At 42.0% G+C, this 27365-nt stretch overlaps 1 protein-coding gene across 1 annotated transcript in view; it reads left to right on the forward strand.

The window, feature by feature from the left end:
* The window catches only part of mctp2a (multiple C2 domains, transmembrane 2a), a 42832-nt gene extending 20605 nt beyond the window's left edge, over window positions 1-22227 (forward strand). The window contains exons 20-25 of the mRNA XM_020480717.2: window positions 8024-8143; window positions 9191-9226; window positions 14677-14786; window positions 14955-15064; window positions 17081-17178; window positions 19448-22227. Coding sequence (XP_020336306.1) covers window positions 8024-8143; window positions 9191-9226; window positions 14677-14786; window positions 14955-15064; window positions 17081-17178; window positions 19448-19507 — 534 coding nt within the window. The 3' untranslated portion in view covers window positions 19508-22227. The remainder of the gene's footprint in view (window positions 1-8023; window positions 8144-9190; window positions 9227-14676; window positions 14787-14954; window positions 15065-17080; window positions 17179-19447) is intronic.
* The last annotated feature ends 5138 nt before the right edge of the window (window positions 22228-27365 follow it).

The following is a 27365-nucleotide window of genomic DNA, read 5'->3' on the forward strand; positions in this document are numbered from 1 at the left end:
TTATGAATTACCTTTTGGTATGTGTGAAGTATTTTTTGCTTGTTTGAGAGATTTGTCTCACAAAAGGAACAGTGTAATCTAGTCTCCCATGAGCTGTATTGGCAATGTTTTGAGCCTTAGGTATCATTGAGAATATCATTTAAAACAAAAACGTCTTAGTCACATAACTTCTCCCTCCAACTGGCCAGCAGCATATCATCCTGCATCCCACTTCTGGCTTGCCTCTGAAGCTAAGCAGGGTTGGTCCCTGGATGGGAGACCAGATGCTGCTTGAAGGGGTGTTGAAGGGCCAATAGGAGCCCCCCCCCCCCCCCAAAAAAAGGGCAGTGATAGGGTGCAGTCTTTCAGTTGGGACGTTAAATGGGTGTCTTGACTCTCTGTGGTCGCTAAAGATCCCATGGCACTTATCATAAGATAATCTGGCCCTCATACCATAATGGCCACCTAATCAGCCCCAGCTTCCAATTAGCTCATTCATCCACTCTCCCCTGTAACTATTCCCCAGGTTGTTGCTGTAAATTAGAATGTGTTCTCAGTCACTTACCTGGTATGATAATGGTTAAATACAAATTCCCTCATGTGTGGCAATCAGAAAAGTGAGTATTTTGAGTAGACTATTTAAATTGGGCATACAATGGACACTGTTTTAAAATCAAGATGGCTCATCTTATAATTATAATGCGAAGAGGAAGCCTGTTAAGAATGCAAACTTCTGCAGCGCTGTCATTGTTTGCAGGGCTTGAGGTTACTGATTCTGATTGCGTAATCTCCTTTGTAAACGGAGTCTATACTATTTGAAGTTATACCTTGGATTTTCCACCCATAGGTTTCAGTTTCAAAATAGCAACTTTCTAATTAGGTAATGTTCAAATAATATTTTGCAAGCATTTAAATAAACTTCTGGCAAAGCCTCATAAACGTCTTCATTGGTAAACAGAAATACAAACAAGAAATGTGGATTTCTTTCAGCGCTTGTTTATGCCACAGTAATGAGCCTAGGATGTGCCTTTTTCTAAAGTTTGTCAATGGCCTGTTCCCTTCTTCTGGGAGAGAGAGAGAGTGTGACAGCTAAAATCTTCATCAAATAACTCCCTTTTAAATATGCTGCTCCCCAATACTGAGCTAGATGAATGTGCCATACATCAGCAGCAACTGCAGAGAGAGGGGTCACCCAGAGTTCTTTCCTGTAGATATTTCCAGTGCCTGTAGATGGCGCTATAGCACTGCTGAACGATGTAGTGGAGAGCCTGATGGGCGATAACTCTTCTCCCAGCCACAATTCTTCATGGGAAAAACTGTAAAAGTGAAAGCCTCCATTCTGTGGATCTGCTGGACCAACAGAACAGAAGTTTCTCAAACATACTAAAATGAGCATGTATTAGCCAGACATATTAATCTGTTTCAGAGGTTTAAAGTTGAGAACAATTTAGATTTAGATTAAATGGATGGAGGTCCTCAAAAAAAGAAAAGGGATTATTTACACATGAAAGCTGATTTTGAGCTTTTCTGTCATTAGAGCGCTTTAAGTATTTAAGTAGAATTAATATTTTAACATATTAGGTGGTCTCGTCTGTCAGGAGTTCTGATGAGAAAGAAACCTGTATATCTTATGTGATTATTTGAACAGCTTTCTTTTTGACACTGCCAGGTAGCAACTGGTTTAGACATCATTTGACAGCCTGTGAAATGCTGATTGCCTCACATCACAGACTGTAAAGATGGCTGTTGATGAATGTTTGATGCGGTGCAGCTGAAAAACACTGTTGGCAGCTGCCACGGCTGCTTTTTTTGGCTGATAGAATCCTCATCTCCCAGATGAGAGCAGGACAGGGTCAGATCTGGATCCAGAGGTCCCAAGGGACCACCTGTGAGGTGTCGCCGCACCACGCCCGCTTGCCCCCCAGCCGGGCCCATTACCCAGAATACCAGGACGGCCAGGATCAAAGCCATACTCAGTGCTGTCATAATTATTCTAGTTAACATCGTCCCCAAAAATGACATGTTTGGTGAACACTGATCTGTCCCTTTTTGGGTTACTGCGATGCAGTAATGCAGTATGTATGACCAGAAGAGTGTGAGAGGAGTGTAAAGTCAAACTGTATACATGCATGTGAAACCTCTCGTTCCTTTCTCTGCATCTGTTTTCTTTCTGTTGAAAAAGTTGGAGGACTGTGTGTGGCTCAGCTGGCTGGCCTTAAAAGACTGGGTTCTTGCGTCTCGGGGGGGTTACACTCTTAAACTCTATGGCTGTGGGAGTTCTCACAGAGTTTGCATTGGGAATATGTCAGGGAGGGAGAGGGAGACAGCCCTTTTGAAAATAGTCTAAGATGTATTAATTATTAAAGAATGGGATATCAGTATCCACAATTACTGAGAGCCGCCTTCCTATTTTAAATAGTCGGTAGTGCTATTGAGGTGCCACATTGGATGGCAGTGTGTCAGTTGACAGCTCTAGGGGCTAGCTGGTAACCATAACCTTGAGACACGTCCTCTTATTATACAGAGAGCCTTTCTCTGGCAGACAGTTGTCCTCTCTCAATTAGAGCATTAAATAACATATTTTCTGCAAAATAGTACACTTGTTATTTTCAAGTTCATTTTAATAATTAATTGTCTTGTATAATATATTCATTTTCATTACAAATATAAAGCAGTATGAAATTATAATTTCAGAGGATAAACAAGATGATGTTGCTATGAATAACACTGCAGCCCTTCTGTGTTGGTGCATCCGCCGTGGTGCTTTGTCTGTCCCTCCGTAGCGCTTTAATATTGTGCTTATTTTGGCCCCAGATGAAGTGTGCTCTGTGTTTAACCCTGTGGTGTGTGCCGTATCGTAATGGCTGCCTCTAACATGCTCACCACCTCCCCAGTCACAGAGGACACCTCTCCCAAGAGCCTGTGACCTGACCGTGTCTGTGTGTGGCTGTAACGGGGCAGACCTCGGCCCGTGTGCGCTAACATGTCTGTGAGCCGAGCTGACAGGGAGGGAAGGGAGAGAGAGTAAACGCTACTTCCTCCCTCCCCACCTCCTCGGGGGAAAAGGCTCTCATGAAGGATCTGTCACCCAGGAGGTCGTTCAGTGCTAACGCTCCCGACACGGATTAAACACTTGTGGCCAGTGCTGGAGCTTGGGGTTGGAGTGGTCACTACTGACAGGCACCACGGGGCCCCTACTGACCGCCCTGGTACAACCCTGGTCCAGCCCTTCTCCACCCTGACTCCAGACCTGCTTTAGCATTGGCATGTGTCAGACAGGCAGGGAGACAATGGCCAACACCGGTCTTGCAAGGAAATGCTAATGCTCTGCCTAGCGCTGCTGATCTTCTCTTGTCTTCCCTTCCCTTTGACAAGTAGCCCGCTATCGCTATACTGTACTAGTACTGGCATCCTTACTAGCAGCCACTGAATTTTCTTAACATTCCTAGAGTTCTAAGCTTTCAATTTCCTTATTTATGAATCATTATTGAATTAAACTCAAGTAGATTCATTGTTTAAATTTAATTAAATTGATAGAGTTTACATTGAAATGTATTGCCTTGTTTCATGGCATACTTAAAAGCCATTGCAGTAAGTAAAACTCGGGTTCATATTGTTTTTTTATTGTTTTTTAGCTATGGCTTGGATTATCAGAAACTTGTCTATACCAATGGTTTATTTGTGTGTACTGTGTAAACATTCTTCAGTGGTCCGAGCTGCTACAGATGATACATTCATGCCCAAGAGGGAGATGAGATTTCCCCTCTCTCTCTCTCTCTCTCTCTCTCTCTCTCTCTCTCCCTAGTCAATAAGACTTGAGCTGAGCGTATGTGAAATATTTATTTAGCGTTAGCTCCGAGCACCATGGCTGCCCACACCATCTCTACCTGCCCTGCAGAGAAATCTCATCTGTGCTTCCTCTCTGCCTCCGACACCCCCTGAAAGCCTGTCCCCTTATTGGCCCGAGCTCACCACAAATTACATGTCTAATTTCTCTGCGTTTACAGCTGCTTTAAAGCCTACCACAGACTAGCGTCCCCAACATTAGCCCTCAGCTAGACTCTCTGTTCCAGCCTGGCTGAAAAAAAGGCCTGCGTGAGCCGAGCAGCCACTGGTGCCTTTGATTCATTATTCATGTCTATTTTTTTGTATTTTAATTTGAGGAAGCAATGCAGATTACTCCCACTGCCCTTGATTTCACCCAGAAAAAGTACATCTATACAAGAGTGGCGATTATGCAAGGTTTTTACCCCTCTTTACACACACACACACACACACACACACACACACACACACACACACACACACACACACACACACACACACACACACACACACACACACACACATAGAGAGAAAGAGAGAGACAAATACCCCTGGAGCCTGTAGTAAGCCTTGTTAAACTTATTCAGCTACATTCATGTAATCTGGCATCCATCCACAGCCCCACTGACTGACCCCCATAATGCTAGTTGGCTCTCTCTTCTCTCTGCTCTGTTTTTCTCTTAGTTTACAGTAGCTTTCCAAGCTCAACCAAAGATAGACACAGAAGAGATAAGAATTTCCCCTTTTTATAGATTTCCTATAGTTACAGTATTAGAGCTGCTTAGTATTGTATTTGTAATTACGGTGTCCTCTTTAATGCAAGCTTAATGTCAGGGTAATAATGAGTGATACACTATTGGTAATAATTGCTATAATTGTAGGATTAAATACATTCAATGATATGATTCCATAACACATTTCCTTAGTTTGGCACATACAGTATATGTTTACATGGAGCTGTGTATATGTGCAGGGTTTGGCAGCCCTCCTGTCTAGTGTTTAGTCAGTCAGTCAGTCATCTGGTTGGTAGAGTGGGTCCTCTCTCTCCCATTAATCAATTTGCAGGATGGTAGAAACTCTTGGAGAAGGCGTCTTCGACCTTTTGTTCCTACTGCGGTCCCCTCTCCCCCTCCTGGGAGAGTGTGGGTGGTGTGAGCTGCCATGCTTGCTCAGCTTTAAGAGTTATTTTATTCACACTTTTAATCGCTGAGTGCTTTATTATTAGGTGCTGGATTCTGCTGGCCAGGGGATCTGCATGAGAAGGCGCAGAATGCATTTACTGGAATCATATTAATGGCACTATAAAACAAATCTGTCAGCCTGTTGTTAACCCCTCTGGCAGAGTGGGGCTGCCCAGGGTCGGCCCTTCTCCAGGCTCTTACAGGTGGCTAAGGAGAGTACATCTTCATCACCTAATCCACTGCGCGCTAATATTTTTTATTCATTAATTATTAGACACCCCGTGCATAATCATGTCGGTATTTTTCAGTAAAATGGTGTTTGTCAAGGGAGGTTTCCTACATGAAAGACACTCCTCCCAGACACACTAACACTTGTTCAATTACAAGTCGTTCATGATCCAATTCTGCTGTGTGGAAACGTACTGTTCAGGTAGATCATTTATTATTAGCTCCCCTGCTTTCTGTTTGTTGCTTTCTGTCCTTTTAGTGAAATAAATGACTGCTTTACCGCCAATGTAAAATATCAGTGTTGAGGTGTTTTGGATTTTAAGGTTCCCGTTGTCATGTGTAATTTGTAGTGGGATTAAAAAAAAACTACGATAGGACTGAAATTAAATGGAGCCCAACTTTGAGGCCCATTAAAAGGTGGATTATTTTCAATATAAATGTACACTTAAGCCTGACAGGTTGCACTTTGTCCACCCCGTCCTTTAATCACTCACGCTCGGCACTAATAAAACATAAACCACTTAGCAAGGAATTAGTTCTCTCCATTTCACAGAAGCCTCAGAGAATGTGAGGAGACGGGGGAAAGGTATAACTTTGCCTCTGCTCATTAATGAGAAATATCTGATGGTGAAGACGCAGCTCTGTGAGCCTGAGTGAAGGAATTCCAGCAGCTTTCCCAGATGTTCAGTTACATTTTTATTAGTGTTTTCTTTTTTAAAGCATGTAAATTCTCCAAACACGAACTGACACACCGCGAGGGAGGAATTGTGGAGATATTTCTGACAGTTTTGGTTTCTACCCTCATTTAGGTGCTCAGTTTAGACACCAGCCATTGTATTTCTCTAGCCTTTTATCTTGTCCACCAAGCCAGAGCGTTGTGAGCAGAAATTTGCATTAGTGGGCGATTATGAATACCTGTGACAGATTCTCTCTACTGACTCCCTGGGAGGAAATGAATTGCCTCCCATTGTTGACTCGCACAGGAAGACAGAGACCAGGCAATTAGACTTTAGTGGTTATGTAGCAGCTTTTGCAGGGAGGGCAAGGGGGTTCAACATTCCTGCTGGGCTCATGTCAGTTTCCAGGCATTTTTTTGTTGTGGGAATGTTCTCAATATGACAAGCTACCTGTCCAGCAGCCTGCTGAATTCCTCTGGGGTGAAATTAGTGTAGGTTTAGAATAGTCTCATGGGAATAGAGGTGACAACATATGATGTAGGTTATTCATAAATAGAAGCAGACATGCTAAAGCTACCTCTGCACATCATGCAAATTCATTGTTTACCTTTAGGTTTTCCCACCAGTGTTAGTTGTGGATGCGTAATTCAAATCATTTGATATGGAGAAATTGCAGTAACATATTGTGTCCTCACATCTTGGTCATCCCACGGTGTTGTTCCTACACTTCACATTACACAGATATTATTAAACGATAGGAAACCTATGTGATGAGGAAGCCTAGGGCTGTGAGGGACCAGTGTTTGGACTATTACTCATGGTTCACGTTTCCCTGGAGGCAGTTTGAATCCATTGAACCCAAGCCTGGCGTGGCAGTAGGTAGACTGCCCCAGAGCCAGTAGGGCTGGAAACAGGCTGATATGACAGGACCAGTCTGCTGTTTACAGGGCTCAAATGGAGGCCTGAAGGCCCAAGCGGTTCACATCCTGTCTAAGGTCTAAGTCAAACATTTTGTTTCTACTGTAACAAGCCCCCAGCAGTCCACACTCAAACGGCACAGCATGCTATTGTAGTGAGCTAGTGTAGAGTTTTGAGAATCCATCCCACTCCTCATTCCATTGGGTGTTGTAGGTTACTAGGTTTGTTTTCTTCTAGCCTTATGGTTAAGTTCCTCCTCTCATGAAAACAAAGTTAAAGAAAGAGAGGAGTTTTTGTACCTTTTCAAAGAGTAAATCATATTTTATGAAAGGGAGTAGTTATATCCATAACAAAAGAAAATGGCCTCCTCAGAAACGGGTAAAATGAATGTCTAGGCAGAGTGTTACACAGTAATAGATATAAAATAATACTAACTTTGAGGACTTCATTTCTTCATTGTCAACTTGCTGGTGTGCTCCTCCTCACACACTGGATAATTTCAGCAAGAGCCAAACTCATTAGGCTGTCACTAAATGGGTTTAAATGCAGCCGTCCAATTAGTGCTCTGCTGTGAAGTGCAGTGGGTGTTGTGTGCTATGCTTACCGCCGTTTCTTTACAGAATTATGAGGGATTACTCATTCAGTGTGATCCATCTTATTTCTACCAGGGGTCTTGGCTTTTCTCACTATCATCACTGTGGAGGGGTAAATGTTGCAAATGCTTCTCCAGTTGCCATATGTTCCTAGTCACAGTCAGTCAGACAGCCCAAATTCTTCCCAGTCTAAGAGGGTTTGATATGCTGTATAAAATACAGGATTCCATGCCTACCCTTGTCAGACTTTCCGTTCTGCATAAAGGCACACTGCCAGCACTGTTATCGCTGTAAATAAATGGGATTTTGGAATATAAAAAATGATCCCCAAATGCCTCTCTTACCTCCCAGCCACTAAGATGCTGTGTAGTTTAGTGGCGTAGCTTTGCATTCTTCTGTGCTGTTCATGGGGCTTGGGCGGTAGGTAAACCCATTATGTTTATTTGGAGAGGTGCATGCTGGGATGTGTGGGGTGAGCAGGACATTGTGTCTGGGCTTGGGTTCTAGCCCATGTTGTATGACGGCGATGCCACCCTTCGTGCTGTATCCGTGCTGTTTGTGAGTCTCACACCCCACTCTCTCCCACACTATGCCTCTCCCCGACCTCCCCCTGTCCTTCCAGACCTTCATGGTGATGGTGTGGACCTGGGAGCTCTTCATGATGCCCATCTTCCTGCTGCTGCTTATTGGCTGGAACTACTTCCAGGTCACCCCGGGGAGGGTCAGCAGCAATCAGGACCTGGTAAGTGTCTCCTCCTACTGTACCGTACTCTATACAGAGCTGGTCTATTCTACACACGTCATAGCAGCTCTTCATGTCCCCCTCGCCCACTCACTGGTCAGAAGCATACAGAGCAGAGCAGCCTCTGGCTGTCAGGACATAGATTGGCACTCCCACTAGAATTTGGCTGTGTCGAACTGCCCACAATGCTCTATAATAGTGAATGAAGAGTATGCCGTTAACATAATTTTTTCCAAAATATTAGCAAAATGCATTTGTTCATTTATTTACTATAATGAGGCATACACAGTATTATTTTAGCATACAACATTGCATTGATGCTGTGTTGATACTGTTCCAGACACAGGGTATTTATTACATTCTCAAGATGGTACGGCTATCTCCTCTGTATCAAAGTCGAGGTTATGGAAATTAAGTCTCCCCTAGCCATGTCTGTAAAGGTTAATGCTGTTCCCACTTCTCAATGTCCCCCAATTTCACTGTGTTGTAAGCTATCTTGATGGCCAGGGCCCTGGCCTGCAAACATCCCCTCCCTGCAGCAACATCCCCAACACCAACCCACTGATTGTGTTTGTGGCTGCTGGCAAAGATGCAGTCCCTGGGCAATGTTAAAGCCCGGGTTCACCCTCATATCAAGCGTGGAGCCTCTTTCACCTCTCCGTGACCCTGTGCCCAGCAGTAACACAGCCCTGTTCACAGGCAATGTCACAGTGTGCACCATGTAGGCATCAGGGATGAGTTGACGTGAAGTAAACTAGGCAACGGCATCCAAATTAAATGTTTTTTTCCCCTCTTTCTGTTTTGATGTTGTGAAGAAATGAGATTGCTTTGCTGTGACAGTGCTCTTGTGAGGAAGGCCCTCTTTCACCTCTCCTTTTGTGTGAGGTCACCCCTGTGATGCCGTCTCTATGAAACAGGCCTCTCCCAATAGGGGTATATGTACTAGAGCAGGATTTCATTACTAGGTGTTTGTTCAAAATGCTCCAGTGCCCGCGTGTGTCCCTGTCCATTTGAAAACACACTCTACCTCTCTCCATTCTCTTGTAGACGAACATGACCGATGATGAGGAGGAAGATGAGAAGGTATTTGATTTGATTTATTTCTAACTATCTTAATAGTCAAATATTCTGTATGCCAAGTTATTCTAGTTGTGACTTTTGCATAGTTCCACTGGAAATGGTCTCGCAGAAACAAACATTTAATGCATTCAACATTAGGACAGAATGTAGGAAATAGTAATGCCATGTGACAAACACGTCTCCTTCAGCACTTACTACACTCTATTCCATTGGGTATTCAGTATCACTACAAATGTGTTCTGCCGCAGTATCCCAGTCCTTTGAAATTGTAAATCTATGTTAAACTGCATCATTAATTGAAGTTTGTCTGCCATTGGGGATATTAGTAGCGAGTGAAGATGTATTCACTTTTCGAAATGGGATGGTTACTATGAGATTTACCTTGTCCCTACCCTAACAAATTAGACTAAGCGCAACGGTACAGCAGTATACATATTTACAGATATCTGAACAGTATGTACTTATCTATTCTATAAAGATTAACACTCAATTAAACAATTGGAATTCTGTATTCATAATGACGTCATATTTCTAATTGTTAATCTGAATGTGATTTTTTTTCTCTTGACACCCAATACCAAAACAAGTATTTTAATGCACGCCAACACCAAAACAAGTATTTTAATGCACGCCAACACCAAAACAAGTATTTTAATGCACGCCAACACCAAAACAAGTATTTTAATGCACGCCAACACCAAAACAAGTATTTGAATGCACGCCAACACCAAAACAAGTATTTGAATGCACGCCAACACCAAAACAAGTATTTGAATGCACGCCAACACCAAAACAAGTATTTGATTGCACGCCAACACCAAAACAAGTATTTTAATGCACGCCAACACCAAAACAAGTATTTTAATGCACGCCAACACCAAAACAAGTAAAACAAGTATTTGAATGCACGCCAACACCAAAACAAGTATTTTAATGCACGCCAACACCAAAACAAGTATTTTAATGCACGCCAACACCAAAAGGAGAAGACAAAAGAGACATGGTCTTTATTCCTTATTCCTCCTATCCAGACATTTCCTTTCATTTTAGTCAGGAGAGTGAAGAGTTAATGGGATGTGCATTATTGCTTTATGGTGGGGAAGTGTGGATCTGCTGCAAAGCCTCCAAGCAATGATCCCTCTGCAGTACGTCTAGGCCCAGGAATCATATCCATAATATGCTCAATATATTCTGTTGTGATGACCAGGGGCTACCTTCATATGGAGAGGAACACCCTCCGCTAAAAAACAGGCCGTCCTCCAAATCCTGTCTGAAAGCAAAGGCTAATTCATGGATGAAACTCTCATGATATGTGTGGATACACATAACGCAGCGTACGCTTAGCTGCACTGCATTTGTAATAAGAGCTTAGAAGAGACAATCCTGCGGCCAAATATATATAGCAATGATATGACAATTGTGTGTTTGTATGAATAGTGAATGAGGATGTGCCGCTTTTATGGTGTTCCTTTTAATAACGCTACTACTGAAATAGGATCATTAGAAGCAGGTCTTTATCATCTCAATGATTTGACAGTTTTTGGTTTCCTTTCACCTTACTTTTTTTCTTTAAGATTAAAAAAGAAATGCGATTTTCAAAAAGCAGGGAGGAGATTTTTCATGTATTGCCATGTATTGCGGAGTAACAGTTTAAACCAAATAATTCCTGTTCCTTGAAGTCCTCTCTGAACGGTTTAACATGAGCCAGCTAAGACCATTCACACTCTCTTCTTTAATTTACTAATGAAGCAGTTGCCTGTGTTTGTTTTAAGCTGTCAGATTTCATTTAAAGTGGCTTATTTCTTTCGTATTATGGGTTTGATGTCACTTAAATGTGATATCAAGCAGTGTAGCTTTACACTTCATATCAAGGTCTTCTTTCAAACTATTTGGGGTTAAAGAGTGGTCAGTGTTAAAGAGGTGATGACGTCAAAGGCACTACTTTTTTCCCTAGTCCTTTTGCGAAGATGTGAATGAAGGCTATCCTCTCTGAGAAGGTTACCATTAACACTCAAATATGAGAGTGTTAAAGATGTAGAACATACGGGGTCTGTAAAATGTATATAGGTTCAGAACATTTGTGAAATAGCACAGTTACAAATAGAACTCAAACTGGATGGACATCAGAAATAGAGGAAGGACTAAACAAACAAAAAATAACTATTGTAAATTAGACTTTGTCTGTAAAATGTGTATAAGATGTATAAATTGAAGGTAAAAGCCAAAGTGTTTATTAGTTTACTCCAATTGGGGGATCGATGGTAGGGTTTGCAGGGAATAATAATAAAGGTATATTCTTTTAAAAAGTATGTATGTCTATATAGGTATGTGTATGTATGTATATACAGTATGTGTATATGTATGCATGTGTGTATGGATATATGTGTATATGTATGCATGCGTGTATGGATATATATATTTACCCAAAAATATATGGGGGATTGGAAATGATGCAGACAATTACATTGACAATATTTAGCTGATCCACCCCTTAAAAAAGGGAGAAAAAAAGAAGAAAAAAAACACTCAAATATGTGTTTCCCCTGTTTTCCCCTGGAGGAAGGAAATATATAAACCTCCGCTAGAGCACTAGGAATGTGAAGGCATGACGTTAAGGAGAGACGAAAGGCCCGGCTACGTTACAGCAGGATAACAGATCTCTCTCTCTCTGTGAACAAATCTGTCCTCAGGGAAAGAGACAGTTTACAAATGATGTGGCCAAAGTGACTTCCTTTTGGCCTTAGGTATCAATTGTGCAGATAGACAATATTTAATCATAACATAAAAAATACAAAGCAAAACAAGCCCATAGATCTCCATCATAATGAACAGAGAAGATAAAATAGGTCTCCTATGGCCTTTGGCTGGTATGGCTGGTCTGGGGAGGGAGAGGGCGCACATTCTCCTCAAGCACTGTCCAGGGGAGCAGGGGGTTGGATTCGGGGGGTTGAGGAGGTGGCAGATTGAGCTGGAGGGGTGCTTTCGCTTACCCCCTCAGACCGTTGTCACCACTGGGTCACCTTCAGCACACCGGCCAGACCGACTGCAGACTGTGATCAGTTATGTGCATTATGGTAGGTATGTACCCGCTAAAACATACTGCTTCTGGGAGCTGCTCACTGCTCACACGTTTGTTTGTGTATTAATTTGTTTGTTAGCTTGTTTTAACACCATACCAGAACCTATGCCAAAATCACAGGTGTTTTTCATTAAGATGTGCATTTTCGCGCCTTTGTGGAATAAGTCACTAGAAAATATTCAGTCAAGCTTTGAATGAATATTCAAATTTGATGCCATTTATTCAAATTAAAGCAATGTTAAATGAGCTTTCTTAAGCGTTTGATTATGCCCAACATGCCTGTGAAACCACATTTGCTATTTACCTTTGTGCAGAAGATCAAATCTGTTCCCATTACGGCGCCTTAAAAGGTAGCGTTTACCATTTTTTTTTCTGAAATGAGAATATGATTTGACACATGTTTTCTAATCAGTACACATTTACGATTTATGTGGTCCACCCCCCTCAGTATACCCATCCCTTTCCAAGCTGTTTTATTTTTTTTGTTTGCCAGGAGCACAGAACAGTTTTGTAAAGGGCTAAAAAGGGAAATGAACAAAGATAAATAATATCATCAAATGAGTGATGTAGTAAAGGACTTCCAATTTTCATTACTATGGAGATGGAGTACTTCAAGGGTCTTAAGGGAGATGAATGGTGATAATCAGGAGAGCTTGTTGATGCGTACTTTATAGTACATATCTTTTGGACTTTTTTTTTATTCAAATGAAAGCTTATCTTTGGATAATCTTTGTCTACATTTACCTTGTGCACACAGGCCTATCTGTTACAGTTAAATAAGAGTTCATATCCCTTATCAGGTTTGAATCCTAATTCCTGTTTAGGGGGCCTTAAACAAGTTTAGATCGAGATATGAAAGGGAATCTGAGCCTAACTGATGAGGCTCCATATCCAGTGAGCTCTAATTTCCCTGTGCGCAGCTCTCTCAGTCCATCAGGAGCACACAGACATGGATCTTAATGGCTTTTAGCAGGCAAAAATCTGCTTTGAATGAGAGCTCAGGAGAAAGAGCTCAATTAACACCTAATGTGAAGTAAAGGATCTGCATTCACATTAGACTGAGGTTGGTTTTCTTTATGCCTTGCTGCAGACAGTGCCGTGTTTCTTCTATAGGATGATAGGCTACAGTACTATCCCTCTGTCTCTATTGTATGACACTATGGGATAATAATCTCTTCACGGATCTCTCAGAGAAAGCATATTTGAGATATTTCCAGCGGCCTGGTAGGGGAGGCTCTCTACAGGGGTGGGAATTGCTCTCTTCCTGTGTTTGTTGTGGAGGAGACTTGGGACTGACAGTGGGGAGTCTATCTGTGCTGGGCTGGCGGACAGCGTGTTTTCCCAGGGGCTGCCTCATGAGACTCTGATAAAGGCATTCTGTCTGGACGCTGTCACTGAGCCCAGGCTGGGGCTGGAACTGCCTTCTAACACAAACATATAGACATCCTCAAGCCTCCTGTTAGACTCCATCAGATATCTTCCTCCCCCTCTCTCTCGCGCTTCTCTGTCATCATTTCTGTCATTATTTCCTCCTTTTGATGTCTTCTCAGCCCTCTTTAGCTCACATTACTGGTGTTATCATCTGCAGCCTCTCCTCTCCCTCTGGAAAGCTTCACAGTGCTGCTTCTTCTCTGCCGTTACCAGCACTCATCTGATCATGTCTATTTCAACTGAAGAATATCAGTTTTTTCCCCCACACTGAAATTGGCAGACACCATACCATGTCCATCTGGTCTATATAGGATGTCTGTATCATATCACGGCTTTTGCACCATGATATTAATTTAGCAATACAAAATGAACAATATAACACTATTAACACTACCTTGGTGATGAAAGTGGACATAGCCAAAGCCCATTCACATGAAATTAGTCTTATATGAGTGAAAATATATCCAATGATTACAGCCCTGTGATCTGGGATGGCTGAGCCACTGCTCTCTCACACCCAGAGGTGTGAGGACAGAGAGCCAAACAGAGTATAGAGGTGGGTGGGATAGAATTGGCAAAACAAGTCTAAACCCGCCCCGTGGATTGGTTGCACCATGTAGCCTCTTTCTACTCTTCCTGTCTGGGTCATCTGGGATGCTGCCTGATTGCTGATGGCCATTTTATGTCCGTCTCATCCTCCAGTCAATCTGTGATTTAGATGTAGAGCACTTCCATTGTTTGTGGCGGACAAAAGCAGAAATCATGACAGCTTTCCAACGTTGAATCTGCCTCATTTTCAAAAGCATAGTCTGAAGAGACATTATAGGCCATTCAATAGATGGAATTACTCATGATAGTACGGCAGAGGTGAACTGGGCTTCGTTTGCTTCCTCAAACAATTGACATGCAACAGTAGACCTCATCAGTGCCTGTGTACTTTTAGGAATCTGGGAAAAAGGGACTGATGGAGAAAATCCATATGGTTCAAGAGATCATCATCACTGTCCAAAACATTTTGGATGAAATCGCATGCATAGGGGAAAGAGTCAAGAAGTAAGTTTGACATTTTATGCTTACAGTATACTGGTGAGTTCACTGTTCTCTTTAGCAGTGGGTGTATAATGCTTTGGCTAGCAACTACATTATTGATTGTGCAGTATCTTGTAACATCCTGGTCATAATGATATTCTGACTTTATTTGATGTAATATTTCATCCACAGCACATTCAACTGGTCTGTGCCCTTCCTGTCCTGCCTGGCCTGCTTGGTTCTCTTTGTGGCAACAGCAGCATTATACTACATCCCACTGCGCTACATTATCTTCATATGGGGTAAGTCAAATATACAGCATTATTTTTATTATAAATACTGTCATTTGTAATGAATAGCTCCCCTTCGGCAAAACATTGTTGAAGAAGACAATCACAGTAAATAGCGCTTACATCCATTATATAACAGTCATTTGAACACTCACACCTCTTGAATGCCCAGAGCTCAGGCTGCTAGCTCCAGAGGCCCATTGTGCTCAGAGCTCTGCTCAGTGTGAGATGTAAGCAGGACAGTCTAAGGCTAGGCCCAGGGTCTGTGAGAAAACAAAGCCGAGCAGCGTGGCAGGGAGAACATCATGCTGTATATAAAACAGGATGTCCTTGGGCAGTGTAGGCTACTGGTGTAAACCCTCATTATCTGCTCCAGTCCTACAGAGATAGACAGTTGCCTCAGCGGTCAGAGGGAAACAGACACTCCTCCTCCAGCTGTTAGCCAACAACTAACTGTACTTCTACACTGCCTCCAACACAATCGATACCAAAATCATATCAAACAACAGCACTGATACACTCTCCTGACTCCACAGTTAACCCCCATGTCTGGTTGCAAGGCAAGCCTTTCATGTAGTCTGCACACATTTAGGTCCTTAGGTTCTTTGTGTACACGTTGAGGTAAGCGCTGTAGCTAGCAGTGAGTACATGGTCCCATTGTGGTCTGTTTTCTTTCCAGAACTACTGTGGAATGCAACCAGATGGGGAGAAATAACAGTATTGAGCAAAGAGTAAACTTATTTGATTGAGTGACATGGAAAGGTAGTTGGGAGTGGGGTGGTGATAGGGGGAGGGGAGGTTGGTGGTAATCTCTGCTCTGGGCTATTGTACTGAATGTGTACTCAGAGGACCTGAGTCGCCTTTGGATACAGACTAAAGTGTATGTTTTGCAGTCAACTATCAGGCTCTGTAAAAAAAGCTGTCATGGATGTGTGTTTCTGCCTGCATTATAGCATCCTCTGTACGGTTGTGCTGACAACTTCTACATTTGTGATGATACATATCCATTGCACTGTCCATACAACCCCACCACCTTATTGATGTACTGATTCAATTTAGTTCCTGGGGATCAATTCAAATAACATCACAGGGTGCAATTTCATACAGTGGTGAACATAGACGTGGGAAATAGGGGTGCTGAGGGTGCTGAAAAAATATAATCATACAAAAATAATTACAAATATACAGTATATATATTTTTTCCTCACAAAAGTAGTGCACTGGGCCTTTACTAGTATTAGCTGACCGATATAGACGTCTGTTGCTTTGCTTTGGCAAGAAAGGTAGTTACACAATTAAGAACAGTATCTTGCAAGATTCAATAAATGAATTGTAAGAGTCGTTGCCCTGTCATGTACATCAACACGTGCAAAGTTATGGGCAAAGGCACAAAACATCCTTATCAAATGAAATATTTGTCTTGATCAAATAACATGTAAAACAACCACTTTTTGTGCAGTAGTACCTGCAGACGTTCCATCAGCCTGAAGAAAAACAATGCACAGTACTGTAATTGAGTACATTTGAGACATCAAGTGGTTTGTGATGATGTGGCTCAGTTGGTAGAGCATGGAGCTTACAATGCTAGGGTTGTCGGTTTGATTAACACAGGGCTAAAAAGTATGAAAATGTATGCACTCACTACTGGAAGTTGTTCTGGAAGAGCGTCTACTAAAATGGAATGAATAGACCATTTCAGTTTTCACATAGAAATACAGTGTACGTTGCATTTACAAAGTATTTCAAGAAACTGGAAAACATTTTTATATTTCACAAATATTATCAGATTAACTGTTTTGTACATATAATTATCACACTCAAGTTACAAATGCTGGTAAACACTCAAATACATTTTGTAGAACATTTTTCACAAAGGCTTTACTACTGTAGTCCTGTATTAGTGGACCGATATAAACGTAGCTATGGAGGTGAAAGCGCTAGCGATAGGTAGCAATATTTTTTTATCCTTGTAAAAATATGCAGGTCTGGATGACACCTTTATTTATTAATGTGTCCTTGTTTTCACAGGCATTAACAAATTTACCAAGAAGCTGCGCAACCCGTATGCCATTGACAATAATGAAATACTGGATTTCATCAAGAGGGTGCCCTCTGATGTTCAAAAGGTAAGGGTCCAATTTTCCATACAGACAGAGGGAATTCCCTGAAGATATCTGCATTATTTGCTCTAACAGAATTCCCAAGTGTTGTGGAAATATATCCTCTGGCTTTGTTTGATTATTAATGGACTCACGCCTTTAAAGCACCCATGGCCCAATTATTTCTGGCAGTGGTTTGATGCAGTCGCCCCGGTGCCTGGATGTGTTCTACTCTGATCTGTCCTCTGCCATATCGCTCCAGCCTCGTTCCTGATTAGCAGTTTTGTCTCTCTGTGATAAAAGTGCTGTGGCATCCGGGCCTATGATTGGCCAGGGGACGGTGGCAGGCCCCTGATGGCTGTAGTTGTGTGTGGCTGGTGTGCCCAGCTCTGAGTCAGTTGAGACACTCTGACGTGGCCCCTGTCACATCAGGGTGGGGGAGTCAATGAATGTAGTCGTGAGCCCCGGCCGTCCTGCTGGCTGCCATATGTGATCATATATTAGCCATGGCTGATATGTCATTTGCGGTTACATCACAGGGCTGATAGTAAATAGCTGCCAGGGCAGGGTGCTGTACTTTAAGTGGAGCTGGGTGTTAATTCTGTTCACTCTCTGTTTTGTTCTCTGACTGAGAGAGAGGCTGAGTGTTGGCAGGAAATAGAACAGCACTGCTCCTTCCTCTCCCAGGTACTTTACAGACAGTATTCAACCAGGATACGTGACTGTCTGGATCTGGAAAGACACTCTGAACCCCAGTCTCTTTCGCTGCTGTCCCCTTGATGTCCCTCTAAGAGTTATTGCCAAATGTTCAGTGATGTTGTTGGAGAGAAGCCTATGTGATTTTTCAGCTGAGCAAGTTGGCAAAACAACATGAATACATTTAATTTCACCATCTTTTATATGTCTCATCTTTTATATGTGACACATTTGTTCAAGTTTTGAAAATGACCACGGGGACAATACTTTTTAGTTTATGGTTCAGCTATGTCCTGGATGATGGCTACAAATCATTCATGATGACTCACCACTACATAAACCTCTGTGAACAATAATGTTGCTGAATAGTACAAACACAATAACCATAACAATACACCACAGATTGCTGTTGTTACCTTACAACTTCAACCCTTAGAAAGGCCTAGGTATGGACACAGTCGAGCCATATTACAAAGGCTGGAAATGGACTCCTTTCTCACAGCAAAATTACTTGGCAATTAGAGCCTGTGCAAATCTACAAAGCCCCCCTCAAACCGGGACTTCTGACAGGAGTGTGTCTGTCCTGAAATAAGAAGCATCTGTCAGTTCTGAGAACAGTTTCATGTTCTGATGCAGACGGCAGTCACTTTGTTCCCTCATTCATTCCATCTCCCATTCTAATAATCAGGATTTGGTAATTAGTATGGAGTCTCTACCTTGATTCAACAGAACCATGTTACTGTTGTAGCAAAAGCAAATGCTTTTGAAAGCAAATTTTCTTAAAACTTCATCATGCTGAGTTTCTAAATCTTTTTCAAACTAATGTTTCACATAGTTTTTATTTTATTTCATGTTTTTGGGCCTGTTACTTTCACTACACACATTACAAAAATTACACAATGATACCAGATACTTACGTTATTTAAACCATTGGCCATAGTAAGCTCCAATTTGGAAGTTTAATTCTAGATTTTCCGCCTTAATTCCTGTTACAAATATTTTTGGACATATAGGAATCTGTGTTAAAGATTGATTTCCAGAACATTGACATGACACAATCATTGATGTTGAGCCTCATAATTCTATAGTGCAAACATACTATAGCTGAAAGGAAAAAGGGGTTTAAGATCAAATGCCAAAGTGGCATGTCTCTTTTTTTCGTATGAAATATGTCATCTTTGAGATCCCATTGAAACATGTAAAAGTCGACATCCCATCGATGCTAGGTGCTACTTTAGTCAAGAAACCTGGCTGAGGCTGTTCTTTGCTTCGTATAAAGTTTTCTCAGAAAGGACACAACTTGCATGAGTGATTATGCAGTTTACTCCCTCACTGGCAGGTTGTCTCAAAAGTTGATGACAGCTTCTAATATTGCGATTGTGGCAGAGGAGGGGGGCGTACACTGGTACGGAACCCTTGACTTCTCAAATCCTTCCTCCTTGTGATTAATCCCCTCTGCTCCTGTGTTTATAAAATGATTCATTACAGGCGAGCCCGCCTCGCTTTCCTCTGCACCAGCTTTCCTCTGGGGAGCCATTACCGTGCGCTCTACTGAGTTCAGATTACCTGTCTCTAACCAAACTCCTGTTTGTTTTTACAGGTGCAGTACAGTGAGCTGAGAGCACCCAGCGTCCAGAGCCCACCACGAAGGAGAAGGTAAGCCCCTTGGACGTGCTGGATGAAAGGACCAGGCTCCTTCTGAACACGGCACAGCCCAGTCTGCTACGATGACAACGCTCCAGTGCCAGCAGAACCTGCGACCCCTTATCCCCCTGCTCCCCCCTCTCCCCTGCCCCGTGCTGCGGGGGTGCAGTCAGCCGCTCTCCCGCTTGTGTGTCTGCCACCCCCCTGACAGGGGCTGTGCACTGCACCGGGCTAGGAGGGCAGCACATGGAGCTGTCAATCATAGAGCCAGAGACACCGTCCGCCCACTCCGGCCCAGCTTGCATCCATTCATACATTTTACAAAAAGAATGAGAGCTAGAGTTTGGTTTAACTCAAACCACTGCTGTTTTGCTTTTATAGATTTGAATAGTAACACCTTGATCAGACTTGACAGCCTCATTGCATCAAGGCTGCCTAAAATATTCTGCAGTCAAACCTTTTTCATTATGTAATCCAACATTTGTGCTGCAACAAAAGTTAAACATTCCCCTTTTGCTACTATTTCTGTCAAGTCTATGCATACAATTTGATGTTTACATTGGATTTATCCAACATATGCACCACACGAAACACACTGCAACTGCCTCTGCAACGCAATGCTGCAAGTCAAACACAGCGTTACATTGGAAATGAATGTACTTCTGATGTACAAAATGCGCCTTCGGTCAGATCACGGCGTTCAACTGAACTGCTGCAATGCTTTGACTCATTTACATTTTCATTTCATATAAGGGCAAATACAATACTGTAACTGTGCTAAATCCAGTTATTACTTTGTGGTCACATTTATTTATTATTATTATGTATTTTTTTTATTTACCCCCCTCTTCGGAGGACACATCTTGTTTATTTATTTACAGCTTTTCTGCTACAATTAACAAATCAAATCAAATTGTATTTGTCACATGCGCCGAAAACAGTGTAGACCTTACCATGAAATGCTTACTTACAAGCCCTTAACCAACAGTGCAGTTCAAGAAGAGTTAAGAAAATATTTACCAAATAAGCTAAAGTAAAAAATAATGAAAAGTAACACAATAAATAACAATAACGAGGCTATATACAGGGGGTACCGGTACCAAGTCAATGTGCGGGGGTACAGGTTAGTCAAGGTAATTTGTACATGTAGGTAGGGGTGAAGTGACTATGCATAGATAATAGCAGCTGTGTACAAAACAAATGGAGTACCAGTCTTTATTTTTTACTATTTTCTACATTGTAGAATAGTAGTGAAGACATCAAAATTATAAAATCACACATATGGAATCATGTAGTAACCAAAACAGTGTTAAATAAATCCAAATATATTTTACATTCTTCAAAGTAGGCATTCTTTGCCTTGATGACAGCTTTGCACACTCTTGGCATTCTCTCAACCAGCTTTACCTGGAATGCTTTTCCAACAGTCTTGAAGGAGTTCCCACATATGCTGAGCACTTGTTGGCTGCTTTTCCTTCACTCTGCGGTCCAACTCATCTCAAACCATCTCAATTTGGTTGAGGTCGGGTGATTGTGGAGGCAGGGTGATCTGATGCAGCACTCTATCACTCTCCTTCCTGGAAAAATAGCCCCTACACAGCCTGGTGGTGTGTAGGGCCCAAACCAGATGGGATGTGCCTTGAATTATAAATAAATCAGTGTCACCAGCAAAGCACCCCCACCACATAACACCTCCTCATCCATGCTTTACAGTGGGAAATATAAATGCGGAAATCATCCGTTCACTCACACTGCGTCTCACAATGACACAGCGGTTGGAACCAAAAATCTCACATTTTGACTCCAGACCAAAGCACAAATTTCCACTGGTCTAATGTCCATTGCTCGTGTTTCTTGGCCCAAGCAAGTCTCTTCTTATGATTGTTGTCCTTTAGTAGTGGTTTCTTTGCAGCAATTTGACCACGAAGGCCTGAGTCACACAGTCTCCTCTGAACATTTGATGTTGAGATGTGTCTGTTACTTGAACTCTGTGAAGCATTTATTTGGGCTGCAATTTCTAAGGCTGGTAACTCTAATGAACTTATCCTCTGCAGCAGAGTTAATTCTGGGTCTTCCATTCCTGTGGCGGTCCTCGTGAGAGTCAGTTTCATCATAGTGCTTGATGGTTTTTGCAACTGCTCTTGAAGAAACTTCATGTCTTAAAATAAAATACCTTGTCACAACACAACTGATTGGCTCAAATGCATTAAGAAGGAAAGAAATTCCACAAATTTACTTTAAAAAAGGCACACCTATTAATTGAATTGCATTCCAGGTGACTATCTCATGAAGCTGGTTGAGAGAATGCCAAGAGTGTGCAAAGCTGTCAATCAAGGCAAAGGGTGGCTATTTGAAGATTCTCAAATATAAAATATTTTTGGATTTGTGTAACACTTTTTAATTTACTACATGTTTCCATATGTGTTATTTCATTGTTTTCACTTTTCATCTACAATTTAGAAAATAGTCAAAAAAATAAAGAAAAACGAAATCCTTTGTATATCATTATTTTAATTCAAATGTCAATTCACTGTACAATCATTTGTATAAATTACCAGAATATTTTTTATAATGAAGAATACATTTTCGGAATCGAGCCAAAGGAAAGTTTGATACATGTAACTTTGAGTTTCCAGTCTACTGTGCAACTTCTCAGGTTTCCTGTTTTGGTATGTTCTTCTTTGTATATCCTCAAATCAATTTTTTTATGAATTGTAAAATATAGAAACAATCCCAGTTGTTGCAGACTGATTTTGTCCCTAACTACACTGTACTGGGAATGGATTAGGCCACTTCTATCCCTGTATACACAGTAAACACATCTGATTGCACAACACACCCATTGGAACAGAACTCCTGCATTGGCCACCACTGTGCCTTGGTTACTGAGCTCACATCAAAGCACTGTACGTCGGTCCAGTGCAGTGGCTAATGCAGCGCTTTGTTGCCTTCTCACAATAACAGGGTCCACATGAGAGAGTACTCCCCATCCTCAGCACTTAGTGCTTCACATTTCCATTAAAATCACCTCCCCTGCCTAATGGTGGCTACACAGACACACACGCACACACACAGCTCCATGATAGTCTTTCTCTCCATGATGGAGTTCTTGGAAGAGTAACATATGGTTTCTTTTCCATCAGACATAATCCCCAATCAGAGGGTATTTTACGGTTTGCTTCGAGGCATCTTCAAGTTCTTCACAATGATTAGCCTCAAGCACTGATGTGATGTTACTTAGAGATGATTATTGGTGTGTTTGGAAGATTGTTTTAGATCTTATATGTATTAGATTTGAATGTGATGATTTTCAAACAGTTTTATCCTTGATGGGCCTACATTAACTGGCTCTTTCATTGCCTTTGAGAAATTACTATCTCTTTTCAATGGGAAATCAATTATTCTCATGACATTTCTAGACTAAGGACATATTGCTTGATGGATCAAATCTATGTGGAATACTTTTCACACATATAACAGTGGAACTTTAAACATATAACATGTTATCAGAGTTCTTACAGATTGGCCTTTTTTATCATTGGCTCTCCAAACAGTAGGCCATTATAATAACGTATTGTTAATTTGGTGTGTTTTCTCAGTTAAATAAATAAACAAGTAAGCAACACTTAAAAATACCCCTAGTTTAAGAAGAGTTTGGGCTACGGTGAGCCCTGGACCTCAGCACTGGGAATTTGTTCCTACTGATTGGTGTGCTGAGCATCCCAGTCGGGCTGCGGGCGCTCCCCCTCCTCTGCAGTAGCAAGCTGGTGAAAGAGCATCCGTCTGTGCTTTGTGAAGAGTTTGATTGGCTCAGGGGGACCCGGTGGAGCCCCGGGCTATCTCTTTTGACAGCCTGATAGAGACATCACTGGGCTCTCCCAGGAGCTGCCACCAGGGGTCCATTTCAAAGTGAGGGGGAGTCGAGGTGACCCTGAGCTTCTGACGAGCTAAATCCCACACACAAGCTGAAGCCCTGCTGCATTCTGGGCTCCACTGGGGGCGGGTGGGGCTGGCATGGAGAATGAGGAGGGGTGGGGTTCCCACAGACCACTGAGGAGACCCAATGAGGTGTCCCTGAGAGGTGAAACCAATTAAGCTTCGCTCCCAGGGTACTGTTAATCATCATATTTTAACACTCCAAAAACGCCACACCAGAACGTCTGTATCTCACACATACAGTTAGATGTGTTCTGCAGTATCTTTCATCCTACAGACTCTTGTTTGGATTCAATGCAGAACTTCTGAAAATATAAAACAGAACTTTCCAAAGAGAAATACTGCAATTGCTTACTGATGATAAATTGTTTCTGAAAGAAAGGACCAAATTACTATAAAAGGTGACATTTTGTCTTGAAACCACTTCATGTACCATAATGTATGACATGAGCATTGTTGGCCAATATTGATGAATTGAGCCTGGCTCTGGGGACTTCTGGGAACAAAGAGGTTGGAGCTTTCATCAGTAAAGATATTATCGAGGCAGGCAAATTACATCATTGGCATTGAGAGGTCATGGTGAATAGGCTGTCTGCTTCCTAGATGTCAAGTCAATAGCTGAGCTTTTGGGCTTGGACGCTCTCTGTGTAATTTTGAGACATTCGAAGTCAACGAAATAAAGAGAATAAATAGATAGGATTAGAACTGCCATTGCATTCTCACAGACCATACTTTCTCTCTCCTTTTTATAGAGGTAATCATATTTAATCAATTATTTATACATTTATTTCCTCCCGGGAAAAGCCCATATCTCATCAGAGGAAGCCACCATGCAATCTGGTCCCTCAATGCATTAGAAACTCCCTGGATATTTTACAAGCTCGCTAATGAACATTTGAGCCAGTTAACATTGCCTGGATCATATTTTTTCCACTAGTTGTTGTTGTTGTTGTTGTGCACTGCGTGGCAGTGATGTCTTCATCAGCCTGTCAAAAAAAAGTGCCTGCAGCTGTGGTAGATCCCCCCCCCAGAGCCTGTCACACTCCTTGTTTCCATGGTAGTCCTTCAGGCAGCACCACAGGCAGGCTGTGCGCAAGGACCCCTACAACCTGTTTTTTCAGCAGTCGCTTCTGTGATGTGTAGCTCCGAAGCGGGCGTCAAACTAGCAAGCGCAAGCGCAAACACATAGAACACTGATCCCTTCTGTCCTTCACAGGTGTACCACCCTGCCTTTCAGAGGATGCCAGCAAGGGCTTCATTTTAATATTCCACTACACTCCGCACCTCTTTTTAGTAATTGTTACATGAGCGATTTCATGATGGTTCTCTGACCTCCCATCATGGAGACACTATATTACCACAGTGCAGCAGAGTAACAGAGGCACTACGCTTGGTTATACTTACAGGTGTCAAATCTATTTGGTTCTAGTCATTTGTTCTAGTTGTACCATTTGAAAAACGGGCCAAAGAGATTAGCACTAATGCCCTGAGTCTGGGCTGCCATGAATTAAAACGCCAGAGGTCAGGGCCTATCCTAAGAGGACCTTGACACCAATAAAGTGGCAGGCTTTCCTGGAATCAACTCAGTAACGAGATCCAAATGAAGGCCAGATTGTGTTGCTACAGTCCCAGATTGTTCAGCCTCCATAAGCATGTGCCTGAGGAGACTGCATGGAGAGCTTTAAAAAGACGTCCAGGGCTTTATTCAGGTGCCAGTTTGCATTGTAGGAGTCGGTTTATCCTCAAAGTCAACTATAAAAAAGCCAATCAAACAGTTTTATACTGTCAGTGTCGCTCTTTTTTCAAGAACCAGCTCTAATGACAGGAATACTAGAAAGCGCAAGAACAGGGACTGATATGGTCTCTAGGATTAGGGGTGAAAATATGACTATGTTAACAACAAAGAGAAATATGACTGCTAATGGTGGCTGTTTCCAAAAGTCACAGTTTGCTAATCATTTATACCGTGGTCCACTGTACTCTGTGGTGTAAAGACATTTGAAAAGCCATAATTCTTTGTAACATATCAAGAATAGATGGTAGCCTTTAAGATATTAAATGAAATCATTGGCCTTTAAAAGCATCTCTCCAGGGGCAGCCTGCATTAATAAATTCAACTGATACTGCTTTAATATTATTCAGAGTGCATTAAAATGAAGCGAACAGCTGGGTTCATGGCCGGTCTCTGGAGTATTGCCTGGGTCTTGAGTGGTGGTTGAATGCAAAGCATGTCTGATGCAGTGCGGCGGCCCTGCGCGCTGGATGCAGGGCCACAAGGTCTCTGTGTTACAGGTGCAGGCCTGACAGGCACTGCTCTTGGATCAGGGGGTCCTGGGTACTGACATGGGCCTCAGGGCAGCGACCGTTCTGCCTATCTCGGAACAATGTCACACGTGAACAGAAACCAGGGCCTTGCATCAAATCAGGACAGCCTTGCTGTTATTACTGTGCTACTGTTACTGAGAGAATGAAGTGTTGACAAAAACTTCCAGTAATCTATAAATGGGCACTATTTCAAAATACTGTGTGTACTTTAATTAAGCTAGCTAGGGCAATGTCATTCCGAGGCATTTGCACTGGTTTCAACCTTAATTTCTTATTCTTCAAAATACCTATCCCAAGACTCCCTGAAAAACAGTGGCAACTGTTACTGTGTTTATCCTGGTAAAATAAATGAAATAAAAATGAAGCTATACAACCTTGACAAAGAACCTTTAACATATTTGTAGGAAAAACACTGGGCTGACTTAAAAAAAAAGAAAAGTAACAGAACTGTAAAGCCTTTGTTAACTTCTTGTGTTACCTCGGTGCTCTGTACTTAGTGTGAGCGTCAGGCAACAATACGCAGAATAATCTAACTGCATATTTCATTTTAATTAACAGTGATATAACACATTGTGACTCTAAGCCTCCTGAGGAAAGAGCACAATATTTGGTTTGATGAATCTGCTCAAGCCACCGATAGTCTCGCCGTTGCTAACCCCAGGGGAATCCGGTACCATTATAGATAAGGACAGATCTCCTTTTTGTCTCACTGAAAGAGAGGGAGGGAAAAACACATTTCCACAGTGGCTGGCACATGTGTGACTGCAAAAATGTTCAATATTAATAGCCTTTCATCAAGGACACAATTAGGACACCTCTATTTGACACATTCTATAGCATCAGAATGAATATGTATATGCAGTCTCTAGGAAGGAGACATAGCAGAATTACAAAGTGAAATCACAGTGGGCAAACCTAGTAGAATGAAGAAGCCCACAACATGACAATCAGGAGCTGATATATTTTGATCTGCTGTGAATTTAAAAGAACCAAGAGACTAAAAGTATATTATTAGCCCTATTCATAATTCACAGCCTAGGACAAGTTGTGTATTTACACAAATTAGCATACATTTATACAGCTACACATTTGAAATTTCAACAGCCACACAATCAAACACTACAAACACAACATGGCCATACTACTTTCATCTTATAGAGATACCAACGGTATTGCAGGAACTACCTCGTATATCTTCAATCAATGTTTTTATTCAAAGCTACTTGTGTGTTTCATGCCTCTCCTTCTTCCCCAGAACAATGCATATTGCATTTGGCCGTGCATATTTTCAATAGGTTTATCCTCTTGCTTTTTAATTTGATGCTTGAATTAAAGTGGCAAATCCTAATAAACATAGCTTTATAGATGATGTATCACTCTTCTAAATCTGATCAAGAGTGGTCCTTTTAAGTTTATGAAATGACTGCAGTTAGGCTACACATGACTGTGAAGGTTCTGTAGCAAAACCCTTTGTTGCTGAGTTTTAACTGTGAGTGAAGTAATGTTTAAGCCTGGACAGTGTGTGTTTGGCTGGGCAGTTGAGTGAAGAGAATAACCCCATGGAGTTCACCTCCAACACAGCAGCAGCCTTCTCCTCAGTAGTAGTGTCAGAG

This window comes from Oncorhynchus kisutch, linkage group LG4, assembly GCF_002021735.2.
Source record: "Oncorhynchus kisutch isolate 150728-3 linkage group LG4, Okis_V2, whole genome shotgun sequence".
Lineage (NCBI taxonomy): Eukaryota > Metazoa > Chordata > Actinopteri > Salmoniformes > Salmonidae > Oncorhynchus > Oncorhynchus kisutch.